The 26,843-nt window shown below is 34.3% G+C and overlaps 1 protein-coding gene across 1 annotated transcript; it reads right to left on the bottom strand.

The window, feature by feature from the left end:
- Window positions 1–8,760: 8,760 nt before the first annotated feature.
- Window positions 8,761–15,998, bottom strand: LOC112722856 (pyrophosphate--fructose 6-phosphate 1-phosphotransferase subunit beta). The gene is made up of 16 exons (XM_025774036.2): window positions 15,694–15,998; window positions 15,441–15,602; window positions 15,192–15,313; window positions 14,773–14,826; window positions 14,576–14,682; window positions 14,255–14,360; window positions 11,915–11,978; window positions 11,705–11,793; window positions 11,215–11,346; window positions 10,908–11,078; window positions 10,686–10,801; window positions 10,388–10,499; window positions 10,146–10,230; window positions 9,925–9,969; window positions 9,284–9,352; window positions 8,761–9,134 (listed from the first exon to the last, which is right to left on the bottom strand). Exons 1-16 carry the CDS (start codon window positions 15,887–15,889, stop codon window positions 9,058–9,060), a joined length of 1,707 nt encoding a protein of 568 aa, XP_025629821.1. The 5' UTR covers window positions 15,890–15,998; the 3' UTR covers window positions 8,761–9,057.
- Window positions 15,999–26,843: the final 10,845 nt, after the last annotated feature.

Below are 26,843 nucleotides of genomic sequence, written 5' to 3'. Positions count from 1 at the left end.
GATAGATATAACATTAGTTTCCTTCTTTAATGGATACTTTTATCAGCGTTCGTAAAGTTCATGGGATTTTCCATTGTTTTTCTATTGTCTTATAAGCCATGCGTCCTTTTTCTCCTCTCCGGTGTCGAGAATCTATAACCACCGATCCAAAAAAAAAAAAAAATGTTCGTTTAGCCGCCAACTTCAAAATCGTTTATTTGGTGTGAAGTGTGAAATATGAACTATATATGAGCATAAATATAAGTTGAAATATGTAATTGTCCAAGCTATAGCGACGGTGTGTTTGGAGCACTATCTCTTTTCCTTGTAGCTCCTCCCCTGATCAGCTCCAACAAGTCATAATAAATCATTAGTATTTGTTAATATAATAAATCATCATTACAAGATACTTAACCAACTCTTAGGATTCATGGAATTCAGATTACAATAGACTGATAGAGTACCACTAGATTCTCTCCGGGGACCATCATATACAATACAATTGAATATTCCTCATTATCATCATGAGTTCATTATTCGACCAAGTTTTATGAAGTTTACTTTGATAGCGGAAAAAATTAATAATGCATGTTAACAAAGGTTATTTCCTTATTTTAGGAATAAGGGATGGATTAGTAAAAAACTAAAATAAAAATAGAATTTAATATTGATATAATAAAAAATTGTATACAAACATCTAATTAAATTTGTGGGTTTAGATAATTTTTTATGTAATAAATTTTAAAATAAATTATTTTTATTAATATAGCATTACATTATTAGATCATTGTAGTTTATGTAAGTTCAATTTTAAAATTATTTTTAAAGATTTATAAGAAAGCGTATCAATCTATTACATTAAATCAATTTACTAGTATTCAATTTATCATTATATTATAGGAAAATTTTTAAGTATTTTAAAAATATTAGTATTCTAATAATTTTAATTATTAATTTATTATATATATATATATATATATATATATATATATATAATTACGATGGCCAAAATGACTATAACATGGTTGAATTTGAAACACAGAATGAATTGCAGGCCGCATTGTGTGCAATGTTTGATGAGCAATAGCCATTAATGATGTCAGATGAACACCCAATCGCTGGGGACAACCGAAAATTGGAAACAAGAGTGCGGACATTCTTTCTTATTCCACACGGCATCATCCTCTCTCTGTTTCCTTCACTCCCATTTTTCAGTATTTATTCTTTATCACACAGTATAATATCTTAACATGTTAATCATTAATCATGCGAGAATATTCTTATTCTTGGATTCAAAAAAAAAAAAAAAAAAACCTACAACGAATATCTGTATTCAAATTTCAGCAAAGATTTTGAGTTCTAGTATATAGTGTAAAACAAGGCAAATCAACCATAAACTTTAGAACAATCGTATTATTTGTACACAAAAACATTAGTCACTAATTATTATCATATTGTTTTAGTGACTAATTATTATCATGTATATATATTTAGCATTTTATAATTTTTTTTATTATACTACACTATATGTCTATTTTAAATTTGATTATTTTATTATGAATAATATTAGAGAATCAACACTATAACAGTTTAATTTTAGCGAACACTATAGATTAAAATTGAGTTTCTTTTAGTTTAAATTTTGAATATTTCTTTTAATTAACTTTTGAATGTTCTTATTTTAAAAAAATTTTAATATTTTTTTAAGTTGAATATTGACTGCAATATTGACGGAGTACTATTAGCTTTTTCTTCTATCATATCAGATTTGATTATTCTTGTAATTTATTATTTTATTAAAAAATGAGTAAATTAATAATTTAATATAAAATTTGATTTAATAGTTGATTTGTAGGATTTACCTTCAAATATATGAGACGAACTGAACCGTGCATTTGGGTACAAGATAGGGAAATGACCAAACTAGAAAAGGAAATGCAACAAATGTGAGACGGTTCTTACAGTTGTCATGTAGCGAGTGCCGATGAAGCCCAATGATAAATGGGCTCCATCTGAAGCCCATTTCGTAGTGTGACTAGTTTCATAAAATCCAAAGCGGGACCACAACTAGTTGACAATGAAGTGGGCCCCACCACTAAAAAAGGATATGATATACAAGGGGCTGAAGGCTCCCTAGTGGGGCCCGTGTAGGACTTTGGTTTTACCCTACAGAGAGAGAGGGAGATAAAGATGGATAATAGAGAGTTGAGGATGTTAATGCCTTAATGGCCTTTGTTTGGAGGCAAAATGATGAGTCATGTGCTGGCAATAGACAACATAATTTAATTAATGAATAAGGTCCCATTTTCAAACACGCACTTTCTTTACCATAAGCTCTTGTCTTTCTCCTGCTAGCCACATTTCTTACTTGATTATCTACTCAAATCAATAGATATATATATATATATATATATATATATATATATATATATCAAAAGTTTGAAAATTTAACTGAGATTCAATCGAATAATTATTTGTGTAAAATTATATATTTTTAAAAAATAATTTTTTATATTTTATTATATTAAATAAGTTAACTACAAAAAATTACACTAATTCAATTATTTTTTTAGTTTTTTGTCGATCATTATCAATTGATTATTTTGCCTAAACTGAATCGATTTAACGATTGATTTTCGATTAATTCAATCAAAATCAACCGAATTTGATTTGATTCTCATAACCACGATATATATATATAGTTATGATATTTTTAAAGCTCCTATAAAATTCATATAGAATATTTAAGGTTTAAAACTTTAAACTTATTTTCTAAAAATTTATTACTATTCTGCATGTAGAGCCCAAGAAAAAATTAATGAAAGAAGATAAATAAATACCTAGTGTTATTATGGAAATGATGAGATACGTGCATGTTTGTTGTTTGTAAGAACTAAAAACTAGGTGATTTGTCAGTTTCCGCGGCCTCTAAAGTAGTAATCTTCTATTACTCTATCTATTTTGGAAGTACAAAGTTCTTGCTATACATGTGGTTCCTTTGTTGTTATTGTTGTTTTTATTTTTTATTTTTTTTTAATGCTTTGAAAGCCATGCAATTGAAGCGACAACGCAGCTGGCTCTTTCAATTCGTTGTGTTGTGTTGTGTTGTGTTCTTTATTTTGTCTTTTGTTCTGTCCGTTAGTTTTGTTTGTTTTCTCGCTTTTCCCATTGCCTCCGAATTATCCAGCTTTGTTACTATGTACTACTGCTTGCTAGCACTGCATTACTATAATAAATTATATTTAATTTGAATTTTAAAACGACTTCGAACTTTGATTTTCTGGGAAACTATGCAATAATAGTAGTCTTGGTTTAAGAACTGTAGTTGTGTCTTGATCTTACTAAAACTTAATTAAGTTATTATTAAAAGAAATTTATCGGCTATTTTAACACTTCATCTCAGCCAATATGCCTTTCAATTGGCAGACATGATTTTTAAATTCTATTATTATTTCCTCAAAACCAACAATTATTTATGTTTGATCACTTGTTTTGAAAACTCCAGACAAACCAACCTACCAATGAAAATGCCACATGTCCAGATTTTTAAAATGTATTTAAGTCCTATCAGCTTAAATTTATTTGTTTCAACTTTAATTTAGCCTCTTTAATCAATGACTTTTAGGAGAACTAGTTACGAACTAATTACAAGTTTGTTTAAATTAAAAAAATTTTAGATCATTGCTTAATTAGTACTGCCATTTCCGTGAAAATTGCTAATAATTGATAGGATTAGTTTAGCGTAAAGATGCAAAAAGCAAGAAAGCATGTACTTTAATGACCTTAGTTTATCAACAACTAAAGGTTAAGTAATAATGGTTTCATAATGTGCAGCATCAGATTCTAAAATCACAATGTTCATTTTATGCATTTAGAGAAAGCAAAAACATTTAGAAGAAGTAAAAATAAATTTAGTTAATACTTATTTTAAGGACATACGAAAAATGAATAAATTACATTTATATCCATAAAAGATACAGACTGACAAATGTATTTATATAATATAAGAATAGAACGACAATTATAATTACAGAAGATGGCTTCCATGTGCCAAAAGTACCCGGACGTTGGTTACACAATTGGTCCATTAGGGTATTTTTGGCACACAAAAGCTATCTTTTGTGGGTACAATTATCGTTTTATTTTTATATGGATACATTTGTCTGCATTTGTATCTTTTATGGATACACATGGTAATTTATTATTATTAGTAAAAAATTTTAAATATTTTTATTTAATAAATACAAAATAATATATTAAAAATTTAAATTTTTATATTTCTAATAATTGTTTTATTTTATAATCTTAACCCATATATAATAAATAAATCCTCAAAAAAAATTTCAAATGTTATATTATATCTAAGATGAATTATCCTTAGACGTATAAATATGTCGGTCTGAATATTACCGTGAAAAAAAAAAGTGGGGAATATATATGTAAGAAACGACAAGAGTGCATCCAAGAGAATAAAGAATAGAATAGAAGAAGCAAAGTAACCATGATGGTGAGCTTAATTAGGACAGGGGATCCGATCGAGGGGACCTATATATTTTTAAATGGCATATGGCTTCGGACCCTTCGTAAAGGACATGCATATGAATATATGATACATAGACACATATACATGGCTCTCTTTGCTATGTTGTCGTCTTTAATTTCACTCTCCCTCGATTATTACGCTGTTGACTTTTTTGCATAGCATAAGTAGCTGGTACTATATATATATGCTTCTAGCTCCACCATGCATCTGTCTTTAATCTTCATGCACTAATTCATCACTGCAATCTTGTTATTGGGGTTAGTTACGATGTGATGCTCACCCAACAACCATTATCTCATCATCTCTTTGGGTTAGGGCATCACGTGCCTATTGCTTATTACCAGTTTTGGGGGAACAAAATATTAAACAAGCCAACACGTTATTATCTTATTATAATTTAATTTGTTGGTTTAGGTGTTACTTCTACAATAATCGTCTCTAACTTTTCTTCTACTCATCCTTAATTTATTCTGTTGAGCCAATAAACCATGACTGTTTCAATGTTGTTAACTTTATTAAGAACCAATTATTCAAACTCACCTATATGGACATGTAAGAAACTAAGAAATAGGGGTGTACATTAAAATCCAAAATGGGGTTAATGGGTAAAAAAATTATAATCACATTTTGGTTAACTAATTTAATAAAATTATTTTAAAAATTATATCTATATTTTTTAAAATTAATTAATCATAACTAAAATTAAAAAACCAATTTTTAATTGATTAATCAAAACTATAATCAAACAAAAATTTTAATTTTAAAATTTTGGATTAAAAATTCAATTAAAAAAATAGCTTTTTTAAAAAAATTTTGGTCTAAAAATCGGTTTTTTTTAATCCAAAAATCGGTTTTATTTTTTTATAAACTAATTTTTCTATTCAAAAACCAGTTTTTTTTAAATCGGTTTTTATTTTTATACTCAATTAAAAATCAATTTTTAAATTTTATAATCAATTAATATATAATTTTATTATATAAAATTAATTTAATTAATTAACTAAGATTAAATTTTTTATTAACTGAAAAATAGGTTTGATTTTTATTTGAATTAACCAAATTATGTACTATTAAAAAAGTAGGCCCAGACAAATAATGTATCTAAATCATAGAACATATTTAAATATTTTAAACATGGTTTTCCTTCCTTTGATTTCTCCCTAAACTCTGTCTAGCTAAAGCTAATGGCTTGAAAGATGACAGAAATGAGAAATTAGTTAGTCTTGTGAAGATCATGATGATTCAATAATAATTCTTAGTTTCTTACAAAGATAAAAACAAAACAAAAAAGAGTCACTATATATTATGAGATTCACAATCATAACCAACTGTACTGATGGGGAGAATCACGGAATTAAGGGCATAAGGGAAAACGACAAGATTCGCATTACATGTAGCAATTGGTTGATAGTGAAATAGAATTAAGTCTATGCTTCCACTATGTGTGATGCAAAAACATTGATTTGCCATAATCATCTACACAACCATATATCAAAACCACTTTGCTTTTGCAATGGCATGTGTATCAATGGGAAGGGCTTTAAGTATTCCAGAAATATTGGTATTCTAGTAATTTTAATCACAAAATATGTACATAATTAATATCAGAATACTTGAAAATTTCTCATTATTTAAATTTAATTTGGCATTTATACCTAAGCAAGGAAAGCTTATATATGTGATGGGTAGATAGGAAATGAATCATGAATCAAAGCTCTCCTTCTGTCATAACATGGCTAGCACTATCAAATTGGCCTCTTTTAGGTCGCCCAGGCACTGTAAAAACAAGTTAACAAGGTAATACTTTTTATTTTTGATATTGAGAAGAAGATAGTGTTTTACAAGGTTGTTGGAGTATGATGTGATTAACCAAAATGTGAAGAACATAAATTGAATCATCATATTTGTCACTTAAAACACAAATTTGAAAGTCAAATTTGTATATTTTAATTTTTTTAATGTACAAATCTGGTACCTCGTCCAAACCTAATTCTTAGATTTTGTTTTTATTTTATCTTTTCTTAACAAATTTAATCCTCAGATTTCTATAGAAATTTAAAACAAAAATTCTTCTTCATAATGATAAAAAAACACACCCACTATTCCATAACGCTACATAACACATCAAAAGGTTCCATTACTAAAAGAATAAACCACCTATCTGAAAGAAAAAGAAAAATTGGAACTTTTATAGAATCAGGCCAGTAACCCTAAAGCAGTAATGATAGTTTTGCACTTTAGTTTCTCCACTATTGTTGTGCTTATTTTAGGAAGGCATAAGCCATAAAGAGAATAAAAAGATAAATTTACTTGTACCAAAAAAAAGAGAAACTAAAAGGAACAAATAACTTTAATTTTACATAAATATGTAATCATACTACTGTATCAATAAAAGTATTTCATTCAACTATTTATTATGACAAAAATTATTTTCTGAAATACAGTGTATCCATAAATAAAATTAAATGCAAACAAATACCAAAAGAAAAATGAGTTTGCTAGTGAGTGTCCTTATTACCTCGCTAATATGTCTGCTAGAGGTAAAAATCTTCACAAAGAAACATATGTTAATATTGTTTTATGCATTGAATAATATTTAAAAAAATAACAAACATCATATATTTACTCTCCTAACAAAGATGATAATAACACTGATTAGTCATCACTATAAGAAAAAAACGGCTTGTCATGTTCTTGAGAGAAGAGGTACCTGCTCTTTTGGAATTGCATAATGAAAGCGAGCAAGCAGAAGAAGCCAATTTAATTTGATGCAGAAAGGAACATAGGAAGAGGCAGATTTGTATAATTGCTCTTATTTTATTTGCTTCCAAATAGTGATCACATCAGAGCTATCTGTTCATCCATCCTCCATATACCATATTCCTCGGAAACATAGATTGAGTGATGAGGGACAATGTTCAATAATGTAGAGCGGACATTTGTATAGGAGTCATGTACTTAACCCTATGAATACATGACCTGATACATCCTTGTGTGTGTCTATATCTGAATGTATGAATGTGTTTATAACATGCTTCCTTTTCATCATTTACACCTGCTACCACCTGATGACTAGTTGAATCACACACACTGCCAACGCCAAAAATTATTTAAGTTTTGTTCTTTACATTATTCATGCATGCCCCACCACCATCATGATCAAATTATCCACGAAATTTCAAAATATGGAAACGTGACTGATTCATAATTTTGTTGTTTCCAATGATATTAAAGGTTAATATGTGAAATCCTTTATCCTTCTGATCAACGGAATCTGGAACATAGAAGCTAGAGCATCTTGTGACACAAAAGACTGAATTATCCACGCGAGCCAAACAGAAGTAAATCAATTCAAGATGCAATCACAGTCACCTCTTGTAGTTACCATGAGAACTGTTGCAATGGCCAATTGGTGAATAATTTGCCCACAGTTGCAAAAGTTTCCGTGCTGGTCCTAGGCTGCTTTCAATCTTATTCCATTTTGATTTTTTTTTTTTTTTTGGGGTCTTGAGTTTCCTTTTGATTGAAACAGTTATATAACGACATCAAGTTACATTCTTAATTTAAACTTGGATCATTACTCATCATATCATGAATGATTCAATATAACAGTAGCTCGCTCTAATGGGTCTGGGCCGGGGGATGATTTCCCTTTCCAGTTTCTAGTCATTGAGTGAAACACCAAAAATAATGTTGTTGTATTTTATTTGATAATAAATTAAAATAAATTTGAAAACATAATTTATTATTATTTTTTTCATTCAAAAATTTTTTTAAAAAAATATAATAATAAAATAATATAATTATAAAAAATTAATAAAAATAATAAAAAAATAAAAAATAAATTATATTTTATTATTGTCTTTGTATTCTTATTAAGATGAATATAAAATGGTAGAAACTCAGGTGCAATCGACTTTACGTGAAGTTAATAGATGAGAGTCATTAGATGGTTTGACTGATTTGACTAAATTTTCATATAACGACTCTCAATTATCGACTTCACTAAAGTCGACTGCACCTGAATTTCCACCGTCTGTGTCCATATCTCAATGTTTTGTACTCGTAAACAAACTAGTCCTTGATTTTGTGAAGCATTAATAGTAGTAGGAATTCCCAAGGCACTCAACTCACTTTTGCTTTAATTTTACAAAACTTCAATAATGCATCAATATTCGGTTTTTTTTTTTTTTTGGGCCAATCACGCATGGTACAAACTACAAAGGCGCCATAAACCATTTGGTTTTCCAAGTTTTTCATTCTATGACAGGTAACAAAACAGAGACAGTATTCTCAAACATTGGCACAAACTGAGGACGCACAAGAGTTGGACAAATCTATGCACATTGAACAGCTAGTAAACCATTCTCTTTATAAGTTCCCGAAAGTAAAAAGTGGGGTTGGGAGATGACCAAAAATAACAAAAACTAACGACCTAACTAACTAACTAACTCTCATCCATTATATTTGTAGTACAGTCACAAAAAAAACACATCGAGAGCTACCATCATCAAGACAGAAGCATTGTGGTATGCCTAAGCTTGTGCACCAAGCTCCAAGAGTAGAGTGCGACTGATGGCATCAGATCCGGGGCCAGTGAATTGAACAGGACCTACATTAAAGAACATTAATATGTTATGTCATGAGGATACTCCAATCCAAAATAAACACAGTTGAACTTATAACAATTTTGTTTTGCCAACATAAATGTAAAGAAGAATGATTTATAGTAAGCAGGCAGAAGAAACAGTAAGAAAGTACCTGGACTGATGTAGCAATTCTTCAGGGCCCACTCATCGCGCCACAAGGCAAACTTTTTGAAGGGCGCCCCTGATGATTCAACATGAAATGTGTTACCAAAGAGGAGTATCAGATATTGCAAGTTCACATTTACAAAGAACGGAGAATATGGTTCCATCTACTGTAAGTTTGGGCAACCGACTATGTCATAGCAATTATATATTAATGTGAATCATAACAGGTTTCACATTATTATGTTTCAACTCTTTTTTTTCCTTTTGGTTTCCCACAATATCCCCCAACCCGACAGACCAATGACTAATCCTCCACAGATCTGAGCTCTATTTAAGGGTTTGCTGCTGACTAATGGGTTGCTGCATGCACAAGGTGGGATTCGAACTCACGACACTTGCTTAAGCGAACTAGTTAGTTAATCACGAGACCAACCCAAGTTCCAAGTCTATTTATGTATATGATATATGAAACAAAATAATATAAATTTATAAAACAGTAATAAAATTAAATAGAAAAAGTTAGTCTCTATTCTTAAAATAAATATTTTATAAGGGAGAAGAGGGAAAAAAAAGAAAATATTTTCCCTTCTTAGTGAAAAATGTTCCTATTTTGGTGGAGCAAAATAGATGAATAAATCATAAATATACCTTCAAGCTCCACCATTGCCTTCTTGATCACAGGCTTGAACTTACCTGCATAATCACAATTCATAAGGAGCAGAACACGGTAGTCCATAAAATACATAAAATGTTACTTTAAATGCATTTATTGTGAAAACCCAATAAATCCATGTCTTGGAACAATATGGAGAGAGATTTATTTATGAACGCAATTTCAGTGAACAGGCATCAGGCAAATCCGAGCATACCATGTCTCCTTTCCACATCCATAAGTGCAGTGAGAGCAGTTCCACCAACAGTCCATTCCTCTACTGGGGCACACAAATTCGCAACCTGATCAAAAGATCATATAAAATACAGGAGCTTAGTTAGTTAGTTGATAGCTTCATCATCACCAAACAATCTCAACAATCAATTATCAAGAACCTACAAGAAATGTTTAAGTCGATAATAGAAATACAATGAGAAAAGCATTAGGAGAAGCACAAACTGATGATATTAATCCAGTCTTGCCACTTTGAAGGAGGGCTCCAGCACCATAACCCAATGCATAGCAGTAAGTAGAATCAAAGTTAGTTGGCAAACCACATCTCCCTTCATAGCTGCATATTTTATATTAACCATTTAAGTCTACGATGTAAGCTAAAGAAAAACAATTCATAAGTCAAGTTAAAGAGGAAATATAAAGCATATGCATAGTTCATTTTACTTCCCATTTCCCAAGAAACTTATATACCACAACAACTTGCAACTCCAGTTGATAACAATACCAAAATTTGATTAAATACCCGAAAAAGTGAGACTGCCCCTTGAATATATGTTTATATGTGCCTTCTTGCTTTCTCTTCTCCAACTCGGTTTCAACCATTTGGATGAGCATTTTCTCTGTTTCTATCTTTGCAACCTAAATGTGAAGATACCAATGTTGAGGCCTAGTAAAATAGCTAAGTAGCAAAATAAACACAACAAGCATAAGATTAATGATTTAGGACAATAAAACAGGTAAACACCTGAACATTTCCATGTGGATCTCTTTCAAGCAGTAACTGTTCTTGAATTGCTGGAGGTAAGAACTCAAAAAGCTTTAACGATTGATCAGTGAGTTTCTTCTTCCATAACCCGTCCTTGTCCACAATATCATGGGCAAGAATCTCATTCAGTTCTGCAATAAGGTGCTGGACCTGCAAATGGCACAATATGTATGAAAATGCTTATCATCAGCAGGTGTTTCAGTGCTGATTGTACAATGACAGATGACAAATCATAAAGGGCGAAAAACAAGTAAAATAAATTGTTTTTATGAAGAGTAATACCCACTTCTGGAATGAAATCAATTAGACCTTCAGGAATAAGAATGACCCCATAGTTATAATTATTCTCAGCTCTTTTACAAATGATATCTACAATGTAGTCAGTAACATTCTTCAGTGTCATCTTCTTGGCAGCAACCTGAAATGTAGTCAGTAACTTTCTTCAGTGACATCTTTAAGTACTAAAGTTGCACATGAGAACGTATCTTATACTTGGGAAATGGGAAGGGGTAGTGATCACAGATGAATGTTAAGGTATTAGTAATAAAAGCCTCCAATAGATATTTTGCCAGTCCTTCAGCATTGCAGTACCCAAACACTGATTTTATTTTATTTTTTTTATTTTAACTTAGATCCGTACACCAAAAGAAGATGTCAATAGCAGAGAGCCAATTACCAAACTGATGCAACATCCGCAATATGGATGCAAATTATATTGATGCCATTGAACCCCAGACAGCCCAAACACTAGATAAATAATCAGATTTGTGACAAACCTCTTCACCAATAATAGTAATGTTTGGATGAGTTTGTAAAGCACATTCCAATGTGATGTGGGATGCAGCACGTCCCATAAGCCGCACAACTGCAATCAGCAATCATAACTTAACCAATGCTTGAAACACAACAGAACAATCTTGACTAGCTAAGATATAAATAGGAAGCAAAGGGAGTGAGAGAAAATTATAGCATAGAGAAATTCTTACAATGGTAATACTTTCCAGTTGATCGGGCATCTATCATAACATTTCCAATCATTTCTGAGTATATCTGCATTGAATTAACATAAGAATTTGAATAGGGTCAGACCACATTAAACTGCAATTTATATCCATCAACGGACAAGAATCAATGTTTACAATCAGCACCAAAGAGCAGCAAGCCTTAAAAAATACATTGGAAACAACAAGGGATTCACAGTAATTAGGGGTTATAAATATCATACTGAAATTTTAACTACTAATAATGCAATTAGAAGGCAGATGGCATGATAAATGTAAAGCAGCACTAAGGCATGATAAATGTATACAGCAGCGTTTGTTTTGAGGTATCGGAACGGAGACTGGGACTTAGTATCATATTTGTTGACCCAGAAACTGGTACTAAAATTTTAGTTTCTGTCTCCAAAATTTCAGTAGTTCAGTATCTCCAAAAGGTGAGGACACAAGGAGACTGAAATTTTTGGAGACGGAGACTGAAACTTTAATAACATTTTATACCTAACATACCGCCATTTTAATTAATTAATTCCAACTTTATCCTTTGTGCAAATTAAATTAGAGCTTCATTCTTATTTCAGTCTTTGTCTTCCACTTTACACCAAACACAATATTGAGACTTATTTCAGTCGTTGTCTCCCAGTCTCTGTCTCTCTTCCAAACACTACCTTATAAGAGACAGAGACTAAATTAAATCTCTGAAGTTTCAATTGTCTCTATTTGGTCTCTCATTTGTACGCGAGCCTCAATTTAGCCCCCTGAAGTTTCAATTGTCTCTATTTAGTCCAAAACTTTGCGAATGTAACTCATGTTAGTCCCTGAGATAATTTTCAATGCACAAACGTTAACGGAACACTGACGTGGACCACCCAATGCCACCAAATGCCACGTTAGACTCTATAAAATGACGTCATTTTTGTTTTGGTACTCAAATTGCCCAAAAAGATATCGTAGTGGTATTTATTGAAACTTGTCCTAATAAAGCAAGTGATCCGGCGTCGTTTTTGGGCTATTAAGCGCCAGAACCAAAATGACGTTTTACAAGTTCCAAAATGGCATTTGGTTGTCCATGTCAACGCTTCATTCACGTTTTTGCACCGGAAATTATCTCAGGGACTAATGTGAGTCATGTTTGCAAAGGGATTAAATTAAGGATCGCGTACAAGTTTATGGACCGAATTGAGTATTAACTCAAACTAAGTTATGTCTCAGTATCCTGTTTGGTTTATGATAAATATGGAGACTGAAACAAGTAAAATTACTTAAATACCCTTGTTAATTAAAAAAATAAGAACAAAATAATGGCTTAATCTAAGTTCACAAAACAAAACATGCTCCTTCCCTTTCTCAATAATGACTTCTTCTTCTTCATCATCTCATAAGAACCATTCCACTGTCTCAATGCTCTTCTTCCTCACATTGTTCCTCCTCTCAGCATTCCCTTCATCTTCTTCAGAAATTGTGACCCCGCTCTCAACCTCTGCTCAGATCTCCTCCCCATCCCCACCCACACCCCCACCCCCCACCGACACCAATATTTCAGTCAATGACACTCAACCAGAATCTGACGCCCAACACCAAAACACACTCCTCGGTAACGAAATGGAAGCAACGGTGATAATGATAGTGATAGCAGTGATGATGACATAGTAGCGGTGAAACAACAATTAGATTGTGACTTGTACAATGAAGCTCGCCGCCGTCACTGCTATGCTCGCTGGGAATAACGACGCTAGAAGAGGGAGAAGGCCACAGGAGAGGAGATGGAGAGAGTAGGTGTGGGATGAGGTGAGGCAAGGTTGGAGAGGTGAATATGGTGGAAGGGGGAAAACGAGAATTTGAAAAGTTGAATAAGGGTATTTTTGGGAAAAAATGTTATTAAAATTTCAATCCTCGTCCCCAAGAATTTAGTCTCCCCGTGTCTCCATTTTTTGGAGGTACTGAAATACTGAAATTTTGAAGACAGAGACTGAAATTTTAGTACTAGTCTCTGAGCCAACAAACATGATACTGAGTTCCAATCTCTCAGTCCCCATCCCAGTACCTCAAAACAAACGCTAATAGAACATCCAATTAAGTTTCCAGCAACCTAAGAGATAGCACTTGTAGAAAAAAATGTTGAATAAAATAAGTCATTGGTATAATCGTCTACGGAGATAATGCAATGCATCTAGTGTCGTTAAAAGCATCCTAACGTTCAACTATTTTCTCATCCAAACTATAATATTTTGTTATGGGAAATTATTGGTGACCAAAAGATAAGATTACAATATTTATATGTTCAAATTATAGATTCACAATAAATATTGACAGCATAACTTCATTCACCTTGCATGCGGTATCAAACCCAAAACTTGTCGGCACTTCCTTGCATTTCAAATCACCATCAATAGTTTTAGGGCATCCGATCACGAGAGTTTTCATATTTTTGTTCCTACATAAAATTGAAATAAGAGAAAAAAAAAAATTAAACAAAGAGGAAAACTCACAAAAATCATGAATGCTAATTATTCTTCTTATATGCCTATACCAAACACATCTATATTTTGCAAGTATATTATAACAAAACAAGCAAACATCAGTTTGATAAGCTAACAAAGCTTATTGGGAATATATGATGCCTAAAATAAAATTCCTCCAAAAGAGAACCTGAAATACTCGGCAAGGAGGCATGCATTTGTGTTTGAGTCATCTCCACCAATCACAACAAGCCCATCCAAGTCTAGCTTCTGCACTGTTTCTTCCGCTTGTTTAAACTGAAAATGTTGAATAAATTAATCAACATACCTGAAGAAGATGAATATGAGTTCGAAAGAACTATCCATATAGCAGACAAATAGGCTCACCTGCTCTGGGGTTTCAATCTTGTCCCTCCCACTGCGTATCATGTCAAAGCCACCCTGCCAACAGAAGTTATTCCAGCTAGGCGTCATAATCTCAAGATCATTGAGACACAAACAATAGTAGGCAGGACACACTAAAACTTTCATTCACAAGCATAAGCCTTAAAAATGTATTACGTTAACAATATCCAACTCAGAGCCATGACAATACAAACAAAATCACACGGAAAATGCACGCAATGGCATATAATCAATTCTATGGAACTTTCTTCAAAGAAACAGTTATTTTTTACTCAATATACAAAGGAAAGATACGAAGCTCCAAGGATATAATTCAAAGAATAATAAATTCTGCCCAGATAAGTTCATGTAAAGTTTGAAGCTTTATGCAACAAAATAAAAAAGTAGTTAAGTAAATAAACCTGATTCCTATAAGGATAGATATAATCTGAGGTGAGTTCAACGTATTTGCACTTCATGATGCCAGCTGGACCACCCCTGAAACCATACAATGTGCTTCCTTTTGCTCGTTCTTGCAGGTAATCTGAAAGACGAAAAGGCCAATTCAGTTATTCAAAAATTCAACCCAAGCTTAACAAGGTAAAATCTAGAAAATAACAAGACAAGAAAAATTAATGAATAATTCAAAGCTAAATGGAAATCATCCTGACCAAAAATTCCAGAAATAACATTGTGTCCTCCGGGAGCCTGACCACCGGACAAAACCACACCAATTTTTAGCTTCTGGTGCGACTGCACTGTGTCTGAACCTCCGGGAACCAACGTCGCCGACGGTTGCCCAAACAGATGCGGAAACAGCTTCGCGATCTCATCTGCGAAAAAGAAAACTTGTTGACCGAAAAAGAAAATTGAAAATTCAGGTGAAGCAGTAACAGCTATGGTTTCGGAGTGAGAGAGGATTACCAGGGTTTCCTGCGGCGGAGCTTTGGGCACCGTCGACTATCTTAAAAGGGTTTTTGAGGACGGAGGGGAGAGGGAGGTTGTGGTCGATCCGGCTGTTTTGGACTTCGCTATAGACGGAGGCGAATCGGCCGGTGGTGGAAGGAGGAGTGATCCTGCCGCCGTTGACGCCATCGTTGATTGCGAAAGACGGTGCCATTGTTATGAGTTAAGTTAGTGAGAGAAAGAGTGATTGATGTTTATCCCTTCAAGTGCGATCAACTCATCAGTGTAGTTCAGTACAAATTCAAGTGCTTACCTAACTCTTCCACAGATACTGTTAATTAATAGTAATTAATAATAATTAATACTAACAAAATATATTGAAAATTTTTTATTTATTTACATTTTGATAGCAATTGCCTTACTTAAAATTACTTAGGATGTGTTTGACTTAGCGTTTGACTTTGAAGCATACGTTTAGTTTATAGATGTGCAAACAAGTTCGGAAGTAAGTTGGTATTGGTTTGGGTCTGCTGTCAAAGTCTATGACTCACGCAATAGTTATTTGTGGTTGTGTAAGAAGCTTTTTGGTTGGGAGGAGCGGGAGAATTGGCTTTGGCTTTGACGTCAGCTTGTTTCGAAAAAGCATAAGTTTTTGGCTTGGTTGTGTCTTAAGGAAGCTCTTCCTATTGCAAGTTTTCGTTTTAGAAGAGGGATATCGTCATCGGATAGGTGCCCAAGATGTCTTTCTAACCAGAAATCGGTTTTACATTGTATTCGAGATTGCCCAGAAGCTCAGCTTATATGGCATAGGTTGGATATTTCTTGTCATCCTTTGGATTTGAAGAACTGGTTCTTGTATCATAGCAGAGAGCATCCATTCAAGTTCTTTTCGGGATTTTAGTGGATGTGGCGAGCAAGGAATAATGACATCTTTAATCCTCATGAAAATTGGCCTCCGGAAAAAGTGATTTGTCTGGCATTAACTTCAGAAAAGGAGCTTAGGAATATTTTTGAACTACAACGTATGTCCCTTCCCTCTACTCTAAATGGTTTTTGGAATCCCCCATCCATTAGTACTTTCAAGATTAATTGTGATGCTAGTTATCTTGGTTCGGGTGATAGTGTTGATTTTGCTTGTATTATTAGAGATTGTAATGGGAGTTGGCAAAGGGGGTGTTTGGGAATGATTGAAAGTAATAGTATTCTTCAAGGGGAATTGTTTGCTATTTGGAGAGAATATCTCTTAGCTTGGGATGTGGGTCAACGAGATGTTATTTGTGAGACAGATTGTGTGGAAGCATTTAATCTTGTTACTAATAATCAATATGGTTTTGGGTTTATTGATCCATTGGTGCTCAAAATAAGAGATATCATGCATTGGAATTGGCGTGTTGACTTTCGTTTGATTATGAGAGATGCAAACACGGTGGCAGATACTATGGCAAAGATGGCGATAAAGTTACAACTTTCTCATATAGAGCTTCCTTCACCTTGGGAGGAGTTTAAGAGTAGTCTTAAAAAGGACTGTTCCTCTATTTAAGCAGATCCTTTGTTTTGTTTTTCTTTGTTTAGTTTATTTCAGTCACAAAAAAAAACATACGTTTAGTTTTCTTGAAAGCTTCACATTTTAGTTTGGATATTTTTTCTTCTTCTAAACGTAAACGTGATTCTGCTCTCTAACCCAAGTTTAGCTAAAACAAAAAATTATAGCTTTTTGCGTTTACATTTGTACGTTAGATTGAAATTTATTTTCTATCTACCAATTTTGACCTCCATTATTATGATTACTAGTAGCAAATTATTAATTGATACTAGAGCATTTTTAATCTTTAAAAGAAAAAGTAAACGGTGATATTTGAGTAAAAGGAAATATGGAATTTAATGTTTTATATTTATAAGGATACAAGAAAAGATAGTTAGACTCAGGGACAGATGTACTTAGCAGGTAGTGGGGGCAACTGCCCCAATGAAATTGAAAAAATTAATTAATAATTCTTAGTGAAATATTTAATTTGTCCCCATTATCCAATTAATTTTGACTCCACCCTTTAAATTTCTAACTCTTCTCCTTCTCCCATTTTTTAATTTTGTTTTTTTTGCTCCAACCTCTAACTTCCAACCTCCGCTTTCAGACTCCAGCCCTCCAGATTTTTTGCCGCTACTCGCCTACTCCGTCAGTTTTTCTGTGGCTGTCCCGTTCAGCCTTTCTCCCGCGCCGGCTCTGCCTCCGTCGATTTCTCCTTGCATCGCCGCGTGCCCGCGTCTGATTCTGCCACTGCGTTCCTTCAGCATCTGGTTTTGTCTTCTTCTTCTTCTTCCTCGGTCTTCACAGCTTCAATCCTCGTCTGGTTCTGTCTTCCCATTCCTTCGGGCTTCGGCATCTGGTTCTGTCTTCAGCAGTTCAGGGTGCGGGACTGCGGGGTGCTGCTGGTTCTGCCGCTGGATGCTGGTTCTGCCGTTGGGTGCCGCACGGGTGTTGGGTTCTGCCTCGTGGAGTTCAGGGTTCTACAGTTCAGTCTGGACTTTTTACTCTTGCCTCTTAGTACATGCATTCATGATTCATGAATGATGATTGTTAATTGCTTTTTGTTAATTGCCTCTTGGGTTCTGCAATTTAGTTTTGTGATTCTGTCTATGTAATTGTTGCTGTTGGAATTTAGAAATCAATTTTGTTGCGTTGGAATTTAGTTCATTAGTTGTTGGTGTTGGAATTTTGTTGCAGTTTAGTTCATTAGTTGTTGCTGTTGGAATTTAGAAATCAATTTAAATGACACATGATTATCAATTTTGTATATATAATTTTATACTGTATTTTAAATTTGTGTAGAATTGTGAATTATTTATATTAGTCAATTAACTTAGGTTTATAATTTTATCCTATTAGTAATGGAGAAATATTTCAAAAGAACTTCATTGTCGGAGGTTGGATCTCAAAACAATTCGTCGACCTCTTCTAACAAAAGGAGGTTTTTAGAATTCGAAGTAGAGAGTCTTATAGCAGATCCAGAACAACGACTAAAGATTTCAAGTTATCATCCGAATGACAGAGACAAAGTTAGGTGTGCATATTTGTAAAAAGGTCATTGTCAACCAAGGACTCATGATTTTTCGCAAATTGCTTTTAGTTCTTCTTTTCGAAGGTTTAATCCAAATTGGTTTGATGACTATGGCAACTGGTTAGAGTATAGTATATCAAAAGATGCTGTTTTTTTTGTCTTTGTTGTTATCTTATGAAACCTGATACTGAAGGTGGTGATGCTTTTGTTACTAATGGCTTTTCAAATTGGCCAAAAAAGAGAGACTACAAACTCATGTTGGGATTCATGATAGTGCTCATAATCAAGCTTGGAGAAAATGTGAAGCACTTATGAAGTCAAAACAACACATCAGTGCTGCTATTGAAAAACAATCTGAGCAAGCTAAAAAGAATTATCAAATTCTCTTGATAGCCACAATTGGTTGTATTAGATTTATTTTGCGACAAAGATTGGCCTTTCGTGGTAACGATGAGACAGATGATTCTATTAATCAAGAAATTTTTTTGGAACTTCTAAACTTTCTTGGCGCAACATAATGAAAAGATTGATCGTGCTTTCAAAAATGCTCGTGGGTATCTTAAACTAAGAGCACCCTCAATTCAAAAAGATATTGTAAGAGCGGCTACAAGTGAAACGACAAAAGTTATTGTTAATGATCTTAGGGATGAATTGTTTACTGCTTTGATTGATGAAGCCCGCGATATTTCTATTAAGGAGCAAATGTCAGTTTGTTTAAGGTATGTGAATAAAGAAGGACAAGTTAGAGAGCATTTTCTTGGTCTTGTTCATGTTTCTAATACTAATGCTTTATCTCTAAAATTAGCATTGGAGTCATTATTAGAAACATATCATTTAAGTTTATCAAGAATACGTGGACAAAGATATGATGGTGCAAGTAATATGCAAGGAGAATTTAATGGTTTAAAAACTTTGATATTGAAAGAAAATTCTTATGCTTTCTATGTGCATTGCTTTGCCCACCAACTTCAGTTAGCTCTTGTAATGGTTGCAAAAAAATAATTTCTTTGTTTCCTTCCGTGGTCAATGTTCTTGAATATGTTGAGGAAGATGGAAATAATTCAGAACAAAGAGCTGAAGCATGTCATTTATTGAATATCATTCAATCTTTTGAATTCATTTTTAACTTGCACTTGATGAAAAATATCTTGGAAGTTACTAATGAGTTATCTCAAGCATTACAGAGGAATGATCAAGACATTGTAAATGTTATGGCATTGGTTAAAGTGTCTAAGCAACGGTTGCAAAATATAAGAGATGATGGTTGGTCCCTTTTACTTGATGAAGTCTCATTGTTTTGTGATAAACATAATATTATTGTTCCAAAAATGGATGATATATTTGTGTCACAAGGAAGATCAAGACGCAAAGCTCATAAGATCTCAAATTTGCATCATTTTTAAGTTGAAATATTCTATCAAGTAGTTGATAGACAACTTCAAGAACTCAACAATCATTTTACAGAGTGAATACTGAATTGCTTCTTTGTATAGCTTGCTTGAACCCAAGACACTCATTTTTTGCGTTTGATAAGGAGAAGTTGATCGAGTTAGCTCAATTCTATCCATTAGAATTTTCTTCCACTCAACTTTTGGCACTTGATAGTCAACTTGATAACTTCATATTAGATGTGTGTTCTGATGATCAATTCTCAAACTTAAATGGGATTGGTGCTCTTTTTGAGAAATTGGTTGAGACTCGAAAAAATATTGTTTATCAATTAGTGTTTTTTCTTTTGAAATTAGCTTTAGTTTTGCTTGTAGCAACTGCATCAATTGAAAGAACCTTTTCTGCTATGAACGTCATAAAGGGCCGGCTTCGTAATCATATGGGAGATAAATTTTTAAATGATTGTTTAGTCACATATATAGAAAGAGAGATATTTGATTGTATTGACAATGAAAGATTATTCAATCATTTCAAAATATGAAATCTAGAAGAATGGAATTTTAAATTATTTGTTATTATTTTAAATTATTATTTTATTGTTTTAATTTATTGGTTAAATAATTTGAGGAGTTATCATATTTTATAATATTATAGTAAAATTATAAAAATTATTATTATATTATATATATATTTTTTCCCACAGCCAAAATTTTCTGGATCTGTCACTGATTAGATTAAATCTCTAAAGTAGTCTTTTGAATTGGGTCTTTGCATTAATTTTATTCTCTAGATTTCAATTACACTAATTTGACTTCTCAGATTGAGCACCAAGTTATATACAAGTCTTTTAGTCCATTTCCGACATGAGTCAGCAAATGGACTACTAATGTGGCATAACCACTGTCATGCAGTCAATGATGATGACTAATTGACGTGGCTAATAATGTATAATTCTCCAATTTAGTCTTTATCTTCATTTATGACCCTAAAAATGATGCTTCTTCCTTTTTGTCTTTTACTTCTATCATGTTTCTATAAATTTAATTCTTTTTTATCTACTATACTCTATTCATTCACTTATTACTCTTTTTTCTCTACAACAATCAAACCCAACCAAAGAGTAAATAAGAAAACATAAGAAAATAAAGAGAAAAAGAAAACATAGGTCAAAATCCTCACCACCATACACATCTCATTTCATTATTATTCCATTAGCATCCTTCACGGTTAACACAATTAGTCCATGGTTGCTAACGACATCATCAAAGACAACAACATCCACACAGGAATAAATGAATATAAATGAATAAAAATACATAACAAAATTTAATGTTATAAATATTTCTATTACTTCTTTCTTTAAAGTTCCCTCCTTTAACATCCTCATCATTCACAAAAACACATTTTTATTAATTTTATGTTTATTTCTCAACACCTTCATTTAACGAAGAACACTTCTTCCTCTTGATTGCGAGGTTTTTCGAAATTCTCAAATCTTTATTGAAATGAGTTGTTGTTTATTATTGTTGAGCCTTTTGATGACTATCTTTTGGTATTAGTCGAGGACTAGACTGGATCGGGGAGGGATGAGGTTGTGGCCAAAATGGCTCTTCGGTGGTGTGGACCCACGGTTGAGAGGAGAACAGACAAGAAGCTGATGACTTTAAGGTGGTTCCCAATTGATGATGGTAACAAACTTATGATGTTAGGCCAATGAATAAGAGGCTTTAGAAGCCTCACATTGGTGTTCTTGAGATTGGAATTTTGGGTGCCACGGTGCTTATGTATGTGAAATTGAAATAAGGTAAAGGGGGTGCTATTGATTCCTATTGTGTTGCAAAGTGATACGGCCATTACAATTTCGATATCATAATTTGGCATTATGTACAATAACGCGATATTATACACCATAACTCGGCACTTTACGTTATAACTCGGCGTTATACGTTACAATTAGACTCAACGGACTACATCATGGAATAAAAACGTCCGACCAGACATTATCACCGATTAAAACCTATTAACTGCTTTTCAATTTAGATGATCAATAGAAACATAACCGACCTATTTTATCTCACCTATAAAGGTATGATATTTTCTCTTCAAACGATACACTGAAATTCACAGTACTAACTTAAGCATCGAAGTACCTTTTGCAGGTACACCTCCCATTTTTGTTCACTCTCCCCATAAGCATGTTACAAGCTCGGACTCCCAGAACTCACAAGTTTGGTGTCAAAAGCTATAATTCAGCGCCATCACCAAGAACCGAGCTCCCTCCAAGGTATTCATACAAGAACAATTGGCGCCCACCTTGGGGCCGAAGATATAATCCCTTTTTCTTTTCATCGGCCTCAATGTTTCCACCTCCAACCATGCCTGATCAACTCCCACCTACACCAGCCAAACACCTTCGGATGGTAACTGAGTTGCAACAAGCCAACCAGTGCATGGCGGAGGAGAACCAGCAAATGGCGAACCAGATCGCCGAGCTAACCAATGCTTGGATTGAAAACAACAACGATGGTTGTCAAGAACCAACGGAAGAACACCAGTCTGGCCCAACACACGTATCCGAAACTGCTTGAAATGAAGAAGGTCGAGCTCAACAAAATGAAGAAGCTCGGCCAAAAAACAAAAACGTTGTACCTGACGATCCTATTGGGTCATTCACGGCCGAAGTGATGAACTTTGAGTTAACCAGAAGGTTTACTTTACCAACGATCCTAACTCCCTACGATGGATTGGGCGACCCAACAAAATATATCAAAAAGTTCAGATTCATAATGATAGTAAATGGTGCATCTGATAAAATTTTATGCCGTTGTTTTCCATCTTATTTAGATGGTCCTGCACTTGATTGGTTTTGTTCTTTGCCTACAGATTCCATTTCTCATTCTTAGGAACTTGCGAAGCTCTTCGAAGAGAATTTTGCTGGCTCGGCCATATACCTACATGATTCTGACTACCTGAACACGATCAAACAAGGTTAGAACGAAAGCCTCAAAGACTACATGACTTGCTTCACAGAGATTGTCATGAGTATACCTGATTTTCACCCCGAGGTACACCTGCACACCCTTAAAAGTGGACTCCGTCCATGCAAATTTCAAGAAACTATTGCTGTAGCCAAGCCGAAAAACCTTGGCCAAATTTTGCAAAAAAGCAAAGCGTCAGATTGATATTGAAGAACTCCAACAAGTTCGGAAAGTCGAAAAACCACAATACAAGGAGGACAAAAAACCACGGGACAGTAAGAAAAATTTTAAACCTACTCCCTGATATGATTCTTATACTCAGTTCAATACCAAGCGAGACGACATCATCAATGCAATCCTATATTCCAAGTTGATCAAGCCACCCCGGAAGGCCGGCAACTATCCAGACTCAAAAGGTGCAGACAAATCAAAGTATTGCACTTTCCATAAAAATATATGGACATACCACTGATGAGTGTGTTATCGCCAATGACCTGTTGGAATGACTAGCTCAGCAAGGTCATCTCGATAAATACATCAGCGGTCATATTCAATGACGTGCTCCTCACGCTAGCGATCACAACTCGGCAGGACATCACAGCCGAGACAAAGAAAAGGCGAGCTCAAGTCATCCTGAACAGTTAAGAGGAGTTATTAACTGTATTTCTGGAGGTTTTGCAGGTGGAGGTGCTACAAGCTCGGCAAGGAAGTGCATTTACCGAGCTATGTTATCAATAAAAGCTAGTCCAAACAACCCTCAAACGCCTTTACACTTTCCTCAGATGACGTTTCAAGCCTCCGACTTCAATACAACTACGACAAAATCTTGATGAACCTGTTGTAATCTCCATCCAGTTAGGAGATCTCCTGGTTTAAAAAGTATTACTAGACCCGGGGAGCAGTGCTGATGTTCTTTTTTATTCAACATTCCAGAAGATGAAGTTAAGCAATAACATGCTACAACTTTCCACTGGAGACCTGGTCGGCTTTTCCGGTGAAAGGGTCCCTGTTTTGGGATATGTATGGTTACAAACCACACTTGGTGAGGTTCCCCTATCAAAAACATCAGATGTTCAATATTTAGTAGTTAACTGTTTTAGCCCTTATAATTTGATCCTTGGCCGACCTTTTCTAAATAAGTTCGGCGCTATTGTTTCTACAATTTATCTTTGTGTTAAGTTCCCTTTCCAGGATGATACTATAGCAACCATTCACAGTTACACTCGTGAAGCCAGATATTGTTACAACAATAGTTTCAAAAGACCCAACAGAAATATTCATGCATATATACACAGCATCACCAATCAAGACGAATTCCCAGTTATGGCTGACCTTGATCCAAGGGCGGACGTTCTCGAACGACCCACCCCAACGGAAGACTTACAAAAATTTATTTTTCAGATAGATCGAAAAAATTCACCTACATAGGATCTACATTAAGCTCGGAGAAAAAAACCTCATTTCAAGCATTTCTACAACAGAATGCTGACCTATTTGCTTGGACCTCTGCGACATGCCAGGCATTGACCCATCTGTAATCTCTCATAAGCTGGCATTGGACCCCTTTGTCCGACCTATAGCACAGAAGAAAAGAAACATCGGCCTTGAACGAAAGCAAGGCCCCTTGGAGGAAACTAAGAAGATAATCAATGCCGGCTTCATACAAGAGATCAGATTTACGACATGGTTGGCAAATGTCGTCATGGTTAAGAAACATGACGGTAAATGGCGCATGTGTGTTGATTTCACCGATCTCAACAAAGCATGCCCAAAAGATTCCTACCTACTACCATATATTGATTCTTTAGTAGATAATGCTTCGGGCTATAAAATCTTAAGTTTTATGGATTCATATTCTGGTTATAATCAGATTCTTATGCATCCATCCGATCAAAGTAAGATTGCTTTTATTACTAAATACGGAAATTACTATTATAAAGTTATGCCATTTGGTCTTAAGAATGCAGGTGCAAATATCAATGCCTCATGGACAAGGTATTCGCCACATAAATTGGCAGAAACCTCGAAGTTTACGTGGACGATATGGTAGCCAAAACAAAGCTCGGCAACAACCATCTTGACGACCTTGCAAAAATATTCCATCAAATCCGAAATATAACATGCGGTTAAACCTAGAGAAGTGTGCCTTTGGCATGCAAGGGGGCAAATTCCTCGGCTTCATGCTTACCAACCGAGGAATCGAAGCCAACCCGGAAAAATGCCGAGCTGTGTTGGATATGACAAGCCTACAAACTATCAAAGAAGTCCAACAATTAATAGGGAGACTTGCTGCACTTTCCAGATTCCTCCCTTGCCTAACTTCTAAATCTTTCTATTTTTTTCAAACATTAAAAAAGAAAAGAGCTTTTCATTGGACTGATGAATGTGAACAAGTTTTCACAACTATAAAAGAAACTCTATCAAAACCACCTATGTTACAAACATCCTTCCAAGGGGAACCACTCTTTTTGTATTTATCTATCGCTGACTGGGCTATAAGCTCTGTTCTTATTACAGAGAGACAAAAGCAGCAACTACCGATCTATTTCACTAGTAAAACTCTGCAACATGCCGAACTTCGCTATCCGAAGATCGAGAAGCTAGCTTTAACTTTGGTGTTCTTGGCCTGAAGACTTCGGCCATATTTTCAAAGTCATGTCATCTATGTTCGCACAGATCAACCCTTACAACAAGTCCTTCAAAAACCATAATTAGCTGGCCAACTAGTAAAATGGTCGGTTGAGCTCTTTGAGTTTGACATCCGATATCAGGGGCGAGGCCCCATAAAATCTCAATATTTGGCAGATTTCATCGCCGAATTCACAGTTCCAATCTACACCGAAGTCTCAGTCCAATGGTCTTTGTATGTAGACGGTTCATCTAATCCACAAAGGTGTGGAGCCGGAGTTTTACTTGAAGATGAAAATGGTACTGTCATAGAATAATCTCTACACTTTTCTTTCAAAGCAAGCAACAATCAAAGTGAGTACGAAGCTCTCATTGCTGGCCTCAGGCTCGCTGTTGATTTAAATATTCCCGAACTCGAGGTATATTGTGATTCCTTGCTCATTGTACAACAGGTAAACGACTTGTACCAAGTAAAAGATCCTTTACTATCCAAATAGCTTGCTGTTGTTCAAAACTTAATTTCAAAATTTTCTAAATGTGAAATTCAACATATACCTCGGGAGAATAACAGCCGAGCTGATATTCTATCTAAGCTCACCAGTACCAAAACAACCACATCGTCACTTCACCAATCCATGCTACTTAAACCAAGTATAAAACTAACAGAAATTCTAAGTGTCATACAGGATGCAGATTGGAGAACACCTTACATAGCCTATCTCAAAACTGGAATATTACCAGGCAAAATCCAAAATACTTGGCACTTTCGCTGACAAGCTTCATTTTATACAATATATAACAATTGCCTATATAGACAAGGATTTTCTCGTCCTCTGCTTAAATGTCTCTCTAGATCAGAAGCCAACCTTGCGCTGGCCGAAGCACATGAGGGAATCTGTGGCACACACCTCGGAGCCCGAAGTTTATCCTCGAAGATACTCCGAGCTGGCTTCTTTTGGCCAACATTGCAACAAGAATGTAAAACAAAAGTGAAAAGGTGTGACAGCCAGAAGCACAGTCCGATCACGCACCTTCCAGCCGAACTCCTTCTAAGTTTTGAGGTAAGTTGGCCCTTCAATCAATGGTGGCTCAACATCCTCGGTCCCTTCCCTTTAGC

This window comes from Arachis hypogaea, chromosome 11, assembly GCF_003086295.3.
Source record: "Arachis hypogaea cultivar Tifrunner chromosome 11, arahy.Tifrunner.gnm2.J5K5, whole genome shotgun sequence".
NCBI lineage: Eukaryota > Viridiplantae > Streptophyta > Magnoliopsida > Fabales > Fabaceae > Arachis > Arachis hypogaea.
Note: the sequence above shows the minus strand (reverse complement) of the source record. Positions and strands in the feature narration are given on the sequence as shown.